We start from the raw sequence: 16,946 nt of genomic DNA on the forward strand, positions 1-16,946 counted from the left end.
GCAAGAGGCATCTCTAGGCGTCCTCTGTCCTGTTCTTGCAAGGTTCTCATCACTCCAATGCTGTCCTTGTGGGGATACAGTAGGAACATCATTGTATAACACAGTAGTGGATAGAGCCCCTAGTCAGTGACGGAAAGAAGGCATTTCATATTATAGGATACGATGTTTGAAATGAATGATTTAAAATTGTTCTCTACCAATTCTAATTTTAGACAGTACTTAAGAAACTCTTGAGGGGAATACTATTTGTTTGCATTTAAAAAACTTTCAGGCTATCCTTGGACAGTCTGGACCAAAGACTTTGAAGAGTTTGGGTTTAGCTGAGGGAATACTGATAGGTGAATGGCAGTGAGGAGACCCTGGCTGCCGAGAACCGGAGAGTGTCTGTCTGACCCACGAGACCAAGGAGATGAGAGTGTGTCAGAGCTGCCGTGAGCCAAGGAAAACAAGCTGGTGGAGCTCATGGGAGAACAAGAGAGCGCTGACCTCTTCCAGCCATCAGTGTGGGCCTGAGGACTCAGTGTGGGCCTGAGGAACCAAGAATGACCAAGGATGAAAGTCCTCTCACTGGGTCATGTTGCAGGCGCAGGATGGTTTTCTCCTACACAGATGGACAGTTTCTATTTGGTAAATTACTTAAGAGGGTCTGCGTATTTGTTCATACATTTATTTGCATTTATAAATGTTGCCTCCTTTTGGCATAAGACCATTTTAAAAAAAATTCAAGGATACTGAAATAAAAAGTACTTACATGAAATGCCTTGAGTGTTTAAATTTGATAGCAAATGTTTCCTCGGATTCTTTCGGCTCTCATATCTGCTGCAGCCACCATGGATATCATGACTAAGTGTATCTGTCTCCATATGAAGCATGCATAGACAAGAGGTCAGTTCTTCATAGTGAAAAGTAAGCCAGCATTTCCCAGAGTTAGATGGAATGCGGTCTCCCAATATGATTATATGACTAAAGTTGTGTTTCTGAACAGAGGAAGTGAGGAGGCCACCCTGAGCCCCCCTGATCCATCTCCTGAGAGGCAGGTCAAATGAATCCTTTTCGGAGCCTTCTCAGAAACAGTGTTTAAGACTCAATGGAGAGGTGGTTCTCTCATTCCCAAGCCTAACCAGGCAGCAGCCTCATCTCCAGAGACTCAGGGCAGTTGTAGAACTGGAGCAAACAGGCCTTGCTAAGTCCCATCTCCATTAATTATCATTATAGCTCATGACTTTCACACTGCCACGTTCTCTATCACTCTCTGCTGTCCACCAAACACACCCGTCTTGAGCGGGGGAGACGGCTCAGTGGGTAAAGCGCTGTATAATTGTGAGGACCCAAGTTCTGATCCTCAGTGCTCACAAAAAAGCTGGTTACAGATCTGTAACCCCAGGACTGGGCAGTGGAGACGGGGGAGGTTGTTGTCTGACCAAAACGACCAGCTCCAGACTCGGTGAGAGACGCTGTCTCCAAAAAATGTGGTGGAGGGCTGGTGAGCTGGTGCAGCAGGCAGGTTGCTCTCTGTCCAGTCCGAAGAACTGAGTTTGATCCCCGGAACCCACATGATGGGAGGAGGAACTGACCCCCTCACATTGTCCTCTGACTTCCACATGTGCAAAGGGGCATGTATGTATACAGATGCATACACAAACTAAATATTGTTAATAATGATGATGATGATAGGGTGGCTGTAATAGAGAACAACACCTGCCATTGACCTCTGGTATCTGGTGCATAGGCATGAGCTTGTGTTCCTACACATATGAGTACATACTCTCTCTCTCTCTCTCTCTCTCTCTCTCTCTCTCTCACACACACACACACACACATTCTTTGGGTTGTCATTTTCCTATAAAGACTGGTGGGCCAGATAAGATTTATTTAAATCAATTAGTATATTTTCTTCTGTTAATTTTTGTTAGATGGATCTCAGATGTGGACTTAGAATGGTAGGTGTGTGTACGTGTGTGGGGGGAAGGGGAACAACTCCGGCCATCAGGCTTGGGAGCAGGCGCCCTTATCCACTGAGTCGTCTCATGGGCACCATACCCGCGCTAAGCAATTGAGAGGACAGTTTGTATAACAACTTGTTATTCTTCCTTTCTAGGTCGCAAACTAAAATTGTAATTTTAAAATTTAGGGACTGGAGATTTGACAAGTGGAACTCATCCTGTCTTACTCTGTCTGGGTGTCCCTAATTAGTAGATGAGTCAGCTCGGGTTTCAGATTTCTTTCTGCAGGGGTTTAGGCTTCCCACGTGATGAAGTATGGATATTCTACAGTTTCCGAAGAGCCAAATTACTGTTTCTCTTCACAGTCCCTATTATGCTCTGACAGATGACTTGGGAATCAATGGGAGCTTGGCTTACAACAGGCATACATTAAGCTTCTGGTTCTACTGGGTGTGGCGGCTTTCAGAAAGCTATTTCACTGACTTATACTCAGTACTACTTTACTTAACAGTGGAAACCATGCAAAGGTGTATGGAGCTGGTCCTCTGCCTATGGGGCACACCGCTGGGCATGCAAGAGCAGGTTCTTGTGCTGGTGTCCTGCAAGGATCCGAGCTGACAGAATTGCTTCCAGTTGCAGGAAATTGCTTCTCAGGAAGGTGACTTCTGGTATCTCAGAATCATGAACCCTACTAGGTATATATATTCCTCCACACCATCCGTTTTGTGGCTATTATTTACAATTATTTTTGCAATTATTCGTACTGGCTTTCTCTTTAGACTAGATGGTGCATGAGGGAAGGGAACATATTCGACTCTGCACACTGGAGCATCCGGCCAGTTAGAACAGTATTTAGTTCCCAGTAGGGGCTTCGTTTGGTCTGGACGAAGAGCCATTTGTGGAGCTCTCAGCAAATAATGACACAAACCATGTGCCGTCAGTTTCATGCCTTTTTCACAAGGACATATGGAGACAGGTGCTATTTTCCCCAGGAAGCTCAGACAAAAGAAGCTCACTAACTTACCCTCCTCCTCAGGTTGGCCTACTGGTGTTCCTCCTCCATGCGCTTCGGGCAGAGGTAGCCAAAGCGAGCAAGGCAGATGGAAGACTGCCTCAGAGAAGAAGCTATAGCCAAGACCACGATAGAGCTCCTCTTCTTGAGAGCAAGGGACTGGGGATAAGAGAGGTCACTTCAGATTGTGGCTGCTGTCTGCTCACTGGCCCTGGACATCTCCTAGAACCTTCTGCTTCCATCTGCACTTAACTAATGCTGGCTGAAATAACCCCATGGTCCTTAATGTCTTCCCTAAGTCATGGCTTCCTGTAGATAACACTGACCTTGGCCTTTAGTGTGTTTTGAGTTTTTACTGGACTCACTTATAGCTTATAGTCATTGAACCATAGTTATCTATGACCAAGACCTCTTCGCTAGACTGTGAGAGGGGGAACCATGCCCCAGTGATAGAGACTCACTTCTTTCTGCTCTGCTCCTCTCTTGCAGTCCTCTTTCTGGCTGATGAGTTGCAAATTCATTAAATGGCTGCTTATAAGAGGACAGGATTGCAGGCTTACATACATAACACGATGATGATGTCCTTTAATAAACATGCTGATGGGTGCATAAAGAACTCATCATATGGAATTATACCTAGTCATAATGAAAATATCAGAAAATGGATAGTTCCGGAAAATATTAACTGAGGGAACCCAGGTCCAGGATGACGAATACATGTTTTTTTCTTATATACATCCTAGCTGTTAATGATTGTCTGTATGTATGGAGGGCAAGGCATGAGACTGGAAAGAGAACCTCAAAAATAGAAAAAAGAAAACAGAAGTGTTGAGAAGGGGGGTAGGGTGGTAGAGAAAATGTGGCATGAAAAATAAAAAAAATTGCTTCTGAGGGGGAGGGATACAAGGAGCTTGAAATGCTGTCATGGAACCAGCCAGCTCAGCCCACAGTGGCTGTCCATCATGAAGGGATGTCAAGGCAGGAACTCATGGCAGGAACCGAAGGAGAGGCCATGGAGGAATGGTGCTTTCTGGCTAATTCACCCTACTTTCTTATCCAACTCAGGACCATCTGCCCCATGATGGCACTGCCCTCAGTGAGCTGGGCCCTCTCACGTCAATAATTAGTCAAGATAACACTCCGCAGACTTGCCTACCGGCCAATCAGGTGGGGGAATTTTCTCCACTGAGCTCCCTCTTCTCAGATGACTCTGGCTCGTGTCAAGTTGGCAGAAAACTACCAGGACAGGTGGTAAGCTTGGGATAAGTGATGTGAAAGGCACGCTCGCATTTTAAAAATCTGGCTATGATCTGGGGAAAGGGGTTAAGCTGGCCCTAGTCTGTCTGCCAAGACTGTGGTTTTACATATTTATTTTAAATTAGTAACTATCTAATAAACTCATACATGACAGACAAAAACATTGAACTATGACATGTTATGAGATAAAATTGGAGGTCTAAATGATGTAAAAGTATCTAAATTCCTCTGTGGGTTATATACTTAGGCATTGAGGTTTACAAGCACTAGTGACTAGGATGGTTAGTCTGGAGGTTCCTGTGAAGTGAAAGAAGAGATGTAGTATGCATGATCCGGCAGGCTAGGAAATAATACTTCAAAAATCAGGCCTGGAGAGATAGTTCAGTGGGTAAAGAGCTTGCCATGCAATCGAGGGGCCTGGAGTTTGGATCATTGCAGTGAATGTTGTACAATAGCTGATCTCTCTTTTGGCTGTGGCCCTACTCCAGACTCGTCCTCACTTGCTGAACATCTTGGGGAGACTGAGAATCCATGTTGCTTGTACAGCAGTAGGGGTGGGGTGTACCTGGAGGTAGATCAATGCGGTTGTCTGCTCCAGGATTTCAAATTACAGGGGCACCACAAAAAGGTGGGGAAAGAGAGCCCACTGGTTCATCTCAGGAGCCGAATTGCCCGCTGGTCCCTACCCACGGTTCACTTTCCACTTACCCAGAGGCCTGTTCCCCTCCCTGGTGCTCTTGCCTCTCTGTCTCCGGGAGCTCCTGGATGTCAGGTCCAAAGGAAACTCCAATTCCCCAAACTCCAAAAGACAGTCCAAATATTCAGAACTGGTCTCGATCTGAAGCCTAGGAGGATCTCTGTAGTTCGATAAAAGCTGCGGTGTTGCACAGGAACTGGTGGAGCCAGCTCTGTGCACCAAAAGGAGTCATTTCCTTCGTCTGCAGCAAAAAGAACAGAATTCACATACACCTGTGGCATGGTTCAACACATCAAGGCCCATGCTGGCCCTCCAGGCTCCCACGGTTCCTACCCGCAAGTATTGGTTATACATCTTAGGGCCCCCGCACCAGTGTCCTGGCCCTCCCTCCCCCCAGCTACACCCCTTCTTATAATCCAGCTGTTCTCACTTTGCTTTCTCTCCTCTATCCCTAGCTATTCTCCCCTCTCTCACAGATTGTCCTGGCCATTTCCAATTTACTGGCTGTGTTCAGTCTGCTGGCTATGTTCTGCCTATTTCTTTCTCTCTCTGCTCTGGACTCCTCCAGATGCCTCTGGCTGTTCTCTCTCTCTCTCTCTCTCTCTCTCTCTCTCTCTCTCTCTCTCTCTCTCTCTCTCTCTCTCTCTCATATCTACAATAAAAAACCCTTCCCATACTGTGGAGAGGTCATGTTGTTAGTTTATATGTGGGTCATGGCCTTACTTTGAGGTCATTTCCTGTTTCTGTTTCTAGAATTGCTTTCTCTTGCCTGTCATCTACATCCAAGATCTATATTGCTTTACAAAAGCCACGGCCTGGTGGAGTTGCGAGACTCCAGTAACCCAGTTTAACACCCTTTTTTCCAGGACAAGAAGTTGAAGTCTCCATGCAGGAACAGAATCGAAGGAAAAGACATGATCTCTTTCCCTCAGGCCTGTTGTAGGACTGGTTTTATTTTAAAGCCCTTTAAAATATAAAGCATAACCTCTTTCTTTATCCTTTGGTCTTTGAAATTGTAATATTTAATAGAGGATAATAACTTCAAAGTTCTGATGTCCCCCACAATTGACAGTTTGATTTGAGTAGTGTAAGACTGATTTCTAGGTAGTACTAGATTTGGCATCTCACCAAGCCAGACATCCTGGCCTGTCCTTATATGGAGCCGCACTCTGGCTCCTTGCAAATGTTCCTTCTTGAGTTTGGAAAGGAAGTAGATGGCTCTGGGGGAGTTTCTGGGCTGGGCTTCCCAAAGTGCCTGTTTACAGCTTCCAGGTGGACTCCTCCAGCTGTGAGCCTCGGGAGCAACTTCAGGGCAACAATGCAAAGTCCATTACTGCTCACTGTTTTCAGGGGTGCTAGGCCAGTCTTAGCTCAGTTGAGCACTGCCATGGCTGCCCCAAGTTGGAGAGAGATTTAAGAAGGAAGTTGTAACGACAGATATCCAGAAATGATGTGAAACACTGTATGTGTTTGAATTCATTCATTTCTCCCTCTGTGGCTATGAGAGGAGTCTCTCTGTCTCTCCTTCCTGTGGTGGTATGAATAAAAATGCTCCCCTTCCCCCAGTGGCTCATGTATGTGAATGTTTGGTCATTAGGGAGCGGCACCACTTGACAGGGATTAGTGGGTGTGGCCTTGTTGGATCAAGCGTGCAATGGGGTGGGGTTTGGAGGTTCAAGAGCTCTGTCCAGGCCCAGATTCTCCCTTCTTGCTTCCCGTGGCTCCAGACATAGAACTCTTAACTCCCCCAACACCATGTTTACCTATTGCCACCGTGCTCCCTGCCATGATGATGATGGACTAAACCTCTGCATCTGTAAGCCAGTTCCAATAAAATCCTTTCCTTACGAAGAGCTGCTGGTGTATCCTCACAGCAATAGGACCCTGACTAAGACAACCCCCTTTATGAGGAAAGAACAGGCAGAGAATCAAGTCCTTTGCTCAGCTCAAGCTCACAGCAAACTAAGGGCTGCGATTTGAATACAACCAGGTGTGTTTTCTTTTCCTGTGCTGGAGTCAAAACCGGGGCCTCACGCATGCTAGGCAAATGCACTACCCACTGAGCTGCACTTTCAGCTCTTCTAGTCCGGCCTTTTAGCCGCAGACACTCTCCCTGGGGACCTAAGTAGGTCTTTTTTCTTAGGAACAAAAACCTCAGTCTGGGTAAATGCCTTTCCCAAAGCCTTTCTAGTTCTTTGTCTCCATTTGAAGGTTGTCTGGAAGGACTACCCCGCAACAATTCTCTACCGTAGCCTTCTCTTCTGTCCACCCGTGTAACCAGACTTCAAAGACCTCACTTAGGTGGTAGTTATGAAGAATCATAACAACTACAGGGGGATTTTCTTGAGGGGGGGGATTAGATGCTCATAAAATAAGATCAATAAGTAATGTGTTAATTGACTTTTTCAAAGAAATTCTTTTAGCTCATCTCAAGGTCCTCTGAGATGAAAAGGATGAGCTACAATGCAAAGTCCCCCAGGAAGGTCAAAAAAAGAAAGGAGTATGAGTCTTTGAAAAGGCCCCTTTTTCTTTAAGAGTTTAAAACGCGATTTCCTACTTGAAATTTGTTAGAGACAGGAAATATCTCTACTCGCTTTAGGCCAACAGACAGTGTTGGCTCCTTTCTCTCCTTTGGTGTGGGTGGCCTGGGGTGGGGTTGGGCTGAACCAGGGCCTTGCCTGCTAGGCCAGGCTCTGTGTCAAGCTCTGCCCCTATCTTTAGACTTCTTCCCTAAGCAGTTTATTAGTACAGAGTCCCAGCTCGTCAGAACAAAACCACAACCGCCGTGCTGAGTGACAGAGAGTGTGACTTTTCTTTTCCTCTGTTACTTTTTATTCAGAGTGAAAATTTCAGTAGGAATAAAGCGTTGTTTACTTCAGCTCTAAGAGACTAAGATTAGAAGGAAGAGTTTCTGGGCTTCAGTAATTGGTGCCTTTTAATACAATAATTAAACCAGAGAAAGGCAGAGACAACCTCTTTCAATGCTGCGTGTTTGTGCTAGAAGTTTATGTGTGTCCACGTGGATACACATATGTTTTAGTGCAGGTGTGAGTGCGCATGTGCGTGCGTGTGTGTGTGTGTGTGTGTGTGTGTGTGTGTGTGTGTGTGTGTGTGTGTGCGCGCGCGTGCGCGCGCGCATGTTTGTGTGTGTATGTGTCCCATGGAAGCCCGAAGAGGCCATTGGATCCCCAGACGCTGGAGTCCCAAGTGACTGTGGGCCACTCCTTCCCTGTGGGTGCTGGCCCCTGAAGTCCACCTGCTCAGCACTGGGCTTACAAGCATCCCAGGATATTACACCTGACACTTTTCTCAAGTTTCAGGCATGGAGTCCGGGTCCTCACACTTTTGGGGAAAGCCTTTCAGTAACTGAGCTGCCTTCCCAGCTGCTAGGGCCAGAAACTGTATTGGAGAGAGCTCTCTCAGAGCTTTGGTCCAGAGACTATGCAGGTTGGGATGGCATGGGTGGGTTGGGGGAAACAGCAGGAAGAGGAGCAGGGAAGACCCCCTGAGGAGCCAGCTGTGTGTGTGTGTGTGTGTGTGGTTTACCGGAACCCTGGTAAAGGCAGTGTGACGTTCCGTCTTTCCTCAGAGTAACTGAGGATCACAGAGCTTCTTTTCTCAGCCAAGCATTCAGATCTGGTTACTTAATAGATTAGATTTTACTTTATATTTATTTATCTTATTTTATGTATGTGAGTGTTTTGGCTATATGTGCACTACATGTGTGCCTGATGTCCAAGAGCGAGTCAGATCCCTGGAGGCAGAGTGTAGTATGAATTCTAATTGGTCTTAATAGTACAAACCCGGCATCAGACATTAAGGGGTAAAAGAGAAGCAGAGCAGCCAGCCACAAATTCTTACCTCTATGAAATCCTCAGACAGAATGGGGTATCCTGTCTCTACAAGTCCTCAGACTGAATGCCTGGAGCTCCTGTCTCCCCTCACCTTATATGTCTCTCTCCGCCCAGCCATATCACTCCTGTCTCCACCTCCCTAGTGCTGGGATTAAAGGTGTAGGATCCCAAGAACAAGAATGTGTACCATACTTGTGATTAGCCTCTGGACCATCTCTCCAACCCTAGAACTTCATTTCTTAAGGGACTCTGTCTGAACATTCAGCCCAAGTACCTGACACAAAAATTACCCAGTGTTTGCTAATGAACAGAGAATTCGAAGAACACCTAAATTGAGGTCACAGAAGCAAGGGTTACCTGGAGGAGGGGACACGGGTAAGGTGAAGGATCCTCAGAGGATGAGCTGGTCAAGGGGAAAGAAAAGCACGCACGCACATGGTGGACGTGGGGAAGTGAAGGGGCAAGAAGGGAGCTGGAAGGATGACGTAGTGGGAAAGACACTCTCAGTACAAGCCTGAGGATTCGAGTTCAGATCTCCAGTGCACAGGTAAATAAATACCCGGGGTGGAGGGGTAGTGGTAGCCCATCTGCAATTCCAAAGCTCAGAGGGTAGAGACAGGAGATTCCCAAAGTAAGCAGACTAGAGACTAGTAGAGACTAGCAGAGAGATTAGCTGGAATGGTGGGTTCTGGGTTCAACCGAAAGACCCTGCCTCAAAAAGTAGGGTGCAAAACTATCTAAAAAGATTCCTGATGCCATGCGTTGTCTAGTGAATTTCAAGAAAGACTCCTCACGTGTGCCCACATACATGCAGACATGACACACTCTGACATCACACATATAGATGCATTAAAAAGTAATTGAGAAAAAAATCATGTAGTATACAAAACAAATGGGATCTTTCAGCAGGGCCTGGGTATTCTCCAGCACACACACACACACACACACCACACACACACACACATATGTGACCTTCTAACATTCAAAAGACAGAATTGTGTTCTCTTGTAAATGATTCCCTATTCCAAGGACACCACAGTAATTAATGTATGGGGAGATGTGGCCTTTTGTTATGCTTGAGAATGTCAGAGTTCTTCAGGGCAGAACTGACAATATTGTGATCTATTGCAATATTTTTCACGCGGTATAATTTGAGCTTGTAACTGCTTAACCAATTAAAGATTAAGCAGGCAGGCTTGAAATGCTACTGCACAGCTGAAAGAATGATTTATTACCCCAAAGGTTACTGGACTATGGGGAAGCCAGAGCACACTGAGAGAAAACCCACAGTCTGCTGCTGTTAGTTGGTGTTCCTGAGCAAGGTTTTCCTGTTAACCCAGAGAAAAGATGTTTCTTAACCCTAACTCTCAGAGAGTTCCAGCACACAATCTGAAGGGCATGGGAAGGCTCTGTTAGCTATGGGCAGATACGTCTGTTACCGGTGAAGTAAACATATATCCTAGAGAAATTATATTTGTTTTCTTCCTAGTTGTATTTAAATACCAATTTTTAAATCAATAACGTAAGAGTATTGAGACACTGGAAGGCTTGGGAAATTCCATCTATACTACTGGGGTCATAATGTAGCCAGATTTAGAAAAATACAGCCATATAAACACAATCTCATTCATGTTGAAGATACTATCCTGATTTGGGGAGCACATTGGTTGGTGACATCAATATCATGGCTCTTTCAATTCAAATGCGTTTCTTGCAGGGCTCAGGCATGGCATGGCAGCAACTGCATAGGTTACAATATACCATAGAGAAGGTAGAAGCCGCATAGTGTGATGGGTAACTGGTGAGAATTTCCGCAGGTTTTCTCTTACTTGAGTCTCGTGGGAAGAGTTGATGTAAGTGCTTGTTAGATTGGCAGGGTCCAGGCTGCCAATATCAGGGTGTACAGGAATGCTCCTGGATCTTGGTGCAAGCCCACGAAGACTTTAATTAAAGAAAATCAGATTTATACACTTAGTCTGTGTTGATACCGCTGCTGTGGATGGATTAAAGGGGTTTGAGCCCTGTGCTGAGACCAGCGGGTGTCTATTACCTTGGGACTGAAGAAAACACGAAGCAAGCTTGAAGCAATAGGGTGGAAGGTAATGCAAAAGAGAAGCAAGTGCCAGCCCTTGGAACTCAGCAGGAAATGCATCAAGAAGCCAGGGCTCGGGAAAATGGAACACTATGCATCCAACTAAGACAGAATATGAGAAAGAACAGATGATGAATTCGACTTGGCCATCTTTAGATTAAGCCCAGTGGGACATCCAAATACTGTTGTCTGGTAGGAAGTTGACAGAAAGGCTGGAAGCCAAGAGTGACGTCTGAGCTTCAGGTAGGAAGCGGGGTGTCATCAGCATATTGGTGGTGGTGGCTGTGGAGGCCAAGCATTGTCCAGCAGATTTCTTTACTCAAACCAATAGCCTAATTTTGGATAAGAGAAACATAAAAGGTATTTCAGATGAAACGCCACTTTACTTGGGGAAATGCACACACATGCACGTAGGCTCAAGACCCGCACAAGATTGAGCTGGTAACACTCCATTACAGGTGGGGGTCAGAGGCTTAAGAGCTCAACCCCTTTCTGAGGAACTGTTAACAGCTAATGGCTGCTAGAGGAAGGAGACCTTCGCCTCAATGGTGTACTCACTAGTATGCTGCCTGTGGTCCAATAAATAACCCTATGCCTAAGCTCATGCTAAGAGCCTTAAAGAAACACAATACATTATAAAAATTAAATGAAAAGACATGAAAGTAGTATAGGAACTCATTAGTAAAAGGAAGAAATTCAGAAGGGGATAATAGGATGGGAATAATGGGGATGAATATGGTTAAAATTGTTATACACATATTTGAAATTATCAAAGAATAAATTAAAATATTTTTAATTATGTGTATTTGTGTCTGTATGTGCAGATGGCTGTTGGTGCCTATAGAGGGTGTTGCATCTCTGGGACCTGGCGTTGCGGGTGGCTGTGAGCTGCCCAGCGTGGGAGCTGGGAACTGAACTTTGCTCCTCTATATGAGCAGTTATGAGCTCTCACCCGCTGAACCATCTCTCCAGCCCCATAAAAATATTTTCAAACCGCATCTGTGGGCTGACTGGATAGATCTGTAATTAAATAAATGACAAGCACAGGTTCATAAAAATCAATAAATATTCTCCCAAACTTTATTCTGCAATTTGTTTCGGTTTCAGCTTTAAAACTTGCCTACTTCAAAGAAGTAAAAAAAGGCAACCTTTGGATGCAATACGTGGAGGGCTTTATCCCTGCTCTTAAAAATCAATGAGCCTTTCATTCTTTAAGTTTGCCAATTTCAGACCACTTGATGCGTATTCCCACTTGGTACGGAGCACTGGCAGTGAGCGGACCAGCTGCCGCCCCTGCAGTGGACTCATGCGGAAACGCCCAGGCGGAGTGGCAGCCTGGGTGCTATTCAGCAAGCAAATGCGTTATTTAGTGCATGACTTCTCATGGGGAACTCCGAGCCTTGGCTCTCGAGTCTTTGCCAGAGACCATGTGGTTTTAAAAGAGATGTGTAGGACGCCCGCTGTGATGGTTAAACTGTCCACTTGACGGGGGTTTAAAATCGACTTAAAACCGGTGAGGCACGCCTTTGGGTACGTCTGCTGGTGTTTCTGGGGAGCTAACTGAAGGGAAAAGACTCACGTGAATGTGAGAAGTACAGTGCTGTGGGGTAGTGGAACAGAAGGTGAAGGCCAGCCAAGTATGGCTTTCTCCCTCCCTCAGCTTCCTGGCAGCCATAAAGTGAACGATTCCACTCTGTCACAGTGTCCTGCAGCCATGATGTTCGGCGCCAGTGTGCTCCTCCGAAACAGCGAGCCCAAATCAGTTCTTCCTACTTTAAGTTGTTTCTGTCAGGAAGTCCAAGCCTTCAATGGTTACTTAAGTACTTTTAAAGGTCCAGAATGGCCAAAGTAATTCCACACCTCCCTATATGCACCAAATGCACCCTGCCAAGAAACTTACAAGCCCACGTTCCCATTCTGGGAAGTCATTAGGACTCTGGTCCTTTGTGTGCTTTCTATTTATTGCTTTCCTTTGAGTGAACTGAGCCGTGGAGCAGAGCGGAGATTCAGATTCATTCAACCCCAACACATTGTGTCTGCAGCTTTCCCATCGATCTGGAGTGGGGGAGACAGAAGTTGCAGACGCGGGCATTTAAATGCCCTCGCGCTACATTTGTGGAGAGGAGCAGATTGTAAACTGTCTCCTGCAAATATGATCTGCATCTGGGCAGCAAGCTCATAACTCCAAACTGCAGACTCAATTCGGTTGCCTGGCGTTTCTCTCCGGAAATTTCTATAGCCATTATGGGTCCCAGAACCATTCAGGTTGATAAGGATAATTGGGGAGAGTATCTGGCTCACGCAGCTGGAGCCTTTTTCCAGTGAGACAGAAACGTGATGTTTTTCCGCTTAGATTATCACTGTCTTTAGAAGTTAGGCATCGAGAACGCTGGGTTTGCGCTATCCTGAGAAATCAAGGGGAGACGCGCAGAGTCATCAACATGGGCCCTGAAGAAAACGTCTAAGAAACTCAAGTCATAGACACCCCCAAGGACTTTTGTCTTTTCTTATAAAATTAATCTGTGTATTTCTTGTTTTTCATGTCTGACAAGAGTCTATAATTTCATCTCCCCATGAGAAACAATTCATTTAGACCCTTGATTTTTTAAGTGTACTTATATAATTCACTTATTAATACATTTTTATTCAAAAGTTTTAATTACTTGGCTCTGGAGAGATGGCTCAGTGGTTAATGGAATTATATGCCCTTCTGAAGGACCCAGGTTCAATCCCAGCACCCACATGGCAGCTCACAGCTGTCTGTAACTCCACTCCCAGGGACTCTAATGCCTCTGCTGACTTCCTCTGTCACCAGGCATGCATGTGGTGCATAGATATACATCAAGTAAAACACTCATACACAGTAAAGAATTTTACATTTAAGAACTCTTCATTTAACTTACAAACAGGGCTGGAATCCTTCTGGACAACTGTCAAATTCTGGCATTCGTGTCCCCTTGTACCTGTGGTTCTAGCACGGTTCCTGGCTTTTTGTCTGTAGTTTTGTGTGCTTGTGTGGGACCTGTTTTGAACACACAGACATGTTATTTTACATGAATAAGCTAGAGCTTCTTGTCCACCCAGCAACCCAACAGTGCAGAAAGCCACTTCATTCTTTTGTAAAAATGGTTTCACGGCATTCACAGTTAACCTAATTTTCACTACCGTTAATCTTACTTTGAAGTCTTGACAGGTGACTTCTTCAAAGCAAAAGCTACAGCAGGCCAATTAAGTGCTAAGTAGGGTGCTGGGAATAAGACAGAGGGCAAAGCAATGAGAACTCCTCCCTTGTGGAAATCACATCCCAGTGGGAGAAAGAGAGTAGAAACATGCACGACTTAAGGGATTTTCCATGAATATGCCCTAAACAGAAAAAGAGCAAGCAGGGAAGGTGCTTCATTCAACAGACTTGTTGTTACTGTTTTGAAACAGGGTTTCTGTAGCCCAGGCTGGCCTTGAACCCTCTCTGTAGCCAAGGATAATCTTAACCCCTGATCCTCTGGCCTACACCTGATTGCTGGGATTACAGGCATGTCCCACAGGAGGCGTTTAAATGGAGACCTCAAAAAATGATAGCGGGAGCATGAGGCCATGCAGTAGAAGAGCGTCCCTAAGATGCTCGCTCGTATCAAATACCTTTTTACGGACAGACATGGCCAGAGTCTGTGTTGCAGCTGATCATTTACTTTCCTGTCCTGTATCAGTTCCCAGCAGGGAGCTGCTTCCCCCAGTCCTCACTTTGTTCGAAGATGGCTGGCAGACTTTCGTGTAGCCACTTCCCCGTCAACAAAAATCTGAGTTTTCAGGGAGCCACGGGTCACTCAGCACAGGAGGCTCACAACAAGAGGACAATGAAGGAGAATGGGATATGCAGGCGACTGGCCCTCTCCTGGGCTCGAAGGCACTGGCGGGGACAAGGTGGAGCAATTGCTCCGCTTGAGGCTGTGGGATCTAGAGAGGGGCATTCAGGTGTTAGAATTAGAAGCAAAGAGCTCAGGCAGTGGGGAAACCAAAAACCAAATATTCTGTTTTAGTGTCAAGCATTGGCTTGTCCTTGTCTAGCCTTTTGTACACAGCTTGGGTAGAAATCCCTGCTCTTGAAGTTATTAGTTGGCTAATCATAGGCGGCTTATTTTATCTCTGACTCAGGCATTTCATCTGTAAATGGGTATGCTAGTAATAGTAGCTGCCTTATGAGAAGGGTGGGGGATTAGATGAGACAGGAGGCAGTGTTTATATCAGGTGTCTGAAATACCAGAAGTAGTTAAGCTTGCTGCTGTCATCTCCTCAATCATTACCATCACCACCCCTATCACCAGCACTAAACTGTGTCTTGGCAGCAATGCCAAGTTCAGGGGGCAGGAGGCATCCGCCAACATTTTTTTTTTGAATGTTTCTAGAATCTTATGGAGCTCAGTATTGAAGATGCAATTTAAAACTTATTTAGACAAGGGAGGGTATTAAAAACAGCCATGGTCCAGGAAGCCAGTAGATGTTCAATGCCCAGAAATGGTGTTGGTTACAGACTGGCTCCCCTGGCATTGGAGAAGGGGATGGGGAGGGAAGAGAAAATGGAGAGGTTTTCGTGTTGTCAAAGGCACCTGGGAGAACAGGACAGTTAAGCTGCTTGGTTTAAATGTCTGTGAAAGGGGAAAAAAAACCTGTGGTGAAAGCCACCCAGGGACCAAATAACTGTACATGCTCCAATCTGGTCTCTCTAGTCCCTGTTTGTTCTCAGCTGCTTGAAAAGAAGCAAAGCCCACTAAAGCTTTTGGTTGTATACCTACCCCAGGGCTTTAGAGAGTTAAGCCTCTAGTCGGAGGCTGCTCGTTTGTTTCCCAGCCTCCCAGACCCAAAATAATCACACAGAAACTGTATTAATCACAATATTGCTTGGCCTATTATGTATATTTCCAGCTAGCTCTTGTATCTTAAATTAACCCATCTCTATTAATTTGTGCATCACCATGAGGTCATGGCCTACTGGTAAAGTTCTGGAATGTTCCAGTGGGCATCTTTCTCCTTTGGCAGCTACATGGCTTCTCCTCGGCTTAGCCTGCTCACTCTATATATCTTTTCCAGCTTGGCTATATTCTGTTACGCCATTGGCTAAAAGCAGCTTCTTTATTAACAAATGGCAATAAAACATACTCATAGCACACAGAGGGGAATCCTATACCATAAGCCTATAAACCTAAACATTCAGATCTCCCCAAGACTTTCTTCTTTTGTTGGGTGGCTCCATATAGTAGTTCAAATGCTAACTAGTGAGATCAGACTGACCTGGGTTCAAATACTGGCTCTGTTGCTACTCATGCAACTCTGGGCCAGTTACTTAACCTGTCTGGGTCTCGGTGTTTTTGTTCTTGTGGTGGAGATTATAGTCTATGTCTGCCCAGTTGGGTGACTGTGAATATTTAATGGGGCCATGCACTGAGCACTCAGCACAAAGCCCAGCATACAGTATGTGTGCACTAATGATCATGGTTGAAGTTCTGAGTGGATGGTTTTCTGATAAATGGGGAGAGAGAAGTGCCGGGAGAGGGGAAAGATGGGCAGATTGTTAAAAGACAAAAAACCGAAAAAACAAAAAAGCAACTGGTCTTGGAAGCTGTGTATTTTAATGGCTTTAAAAAAAAGCCCTGCTAGAGAAATGGGATAGAGATGGCAAGGACTCAAAGGCAGAGCTTGGCTTTGCTTTGTGCCAAGGTTTTACCCATCTGGCCTTGGCGTCTACACTGGCTTTTTCTTCCAAATAGCATCCGAGAAGCCTGCCTGTGGAACATGAAGGGCAGGAAGACAGATCAGCTCAGAATCACTCCAAATGTCTACACTCAGTGAAAGCACTGAAGAGATCCACGTGTTATTCTTTTCAGGTTAAACTTCTTTTGAGACTAATGCGAGAGGCGGGCCAGTCAGGTGAGCTGCAGTCACGACAGGCTGACATAATCCTATTGCTTTTTGGCAAACAGCTCATGCAGAGAAAAATCCTCTGTGATCCAGACAAGGGTAAATTTAGTACAGATCTCAAGATAAAATCTAACCCTCCGCAGTCAGTCCCTATTCCAGATCTGTGATGGCTTCAGACACT

General features: G+C 45.5%; 1 protein-coding gene across 4 annotated transcripts in view; it reads left to right on the top strand.

Moving 5' to 3' along the window:
- Tmem156 (transmembrane protein 156) overlaps nt 1–16,946 on the top strand; it is a 62,563-nt gene that overhangs the window by 35,443 nt on the left and 10,174 nt on the right. Inside the window, exons 8-9 of one of the 4 annotated variants that reach the window (XM_042054967.1) lie at nt 2,455–2,638; nt 2,980–3,508. The exons of 1 other annotated variant lie outside the window; for it this stretch is intronic. In XM_042054967.1, coding sequence (XP_041910901.1) covers nt 2,455–2,605 — 151 coding nt within the window. In that variant the 3' untranslated portion in view covers nt 2,606–2,638; nt 2,980–3,508. Of the gene's footprint in view, nt 1–271; nt 601–2,454; nt 2,639–2,979; nt 3,509–16,946 lie in introns of those variants that run through there. 2 more of the 4 variants (XM_038326924.1, XM_038326933.1) reach the window with 2 other exon arrangements.

The sequence above is a fragment of the Arvicola amphibius genome, chromosome 1, assembly GCF_903992535.2.
Source record: "Arvicola amphibius chromosome 1, mArvAmp1.2, whole genome shotgun sequence".
Taxonomy (NCBI): domain Eukaryota; kingdom Metazoa; phylum Chordata; class Mammalia; order Rodentia; family Cricetidae; genus Arvicola; species Arvicola amphibius.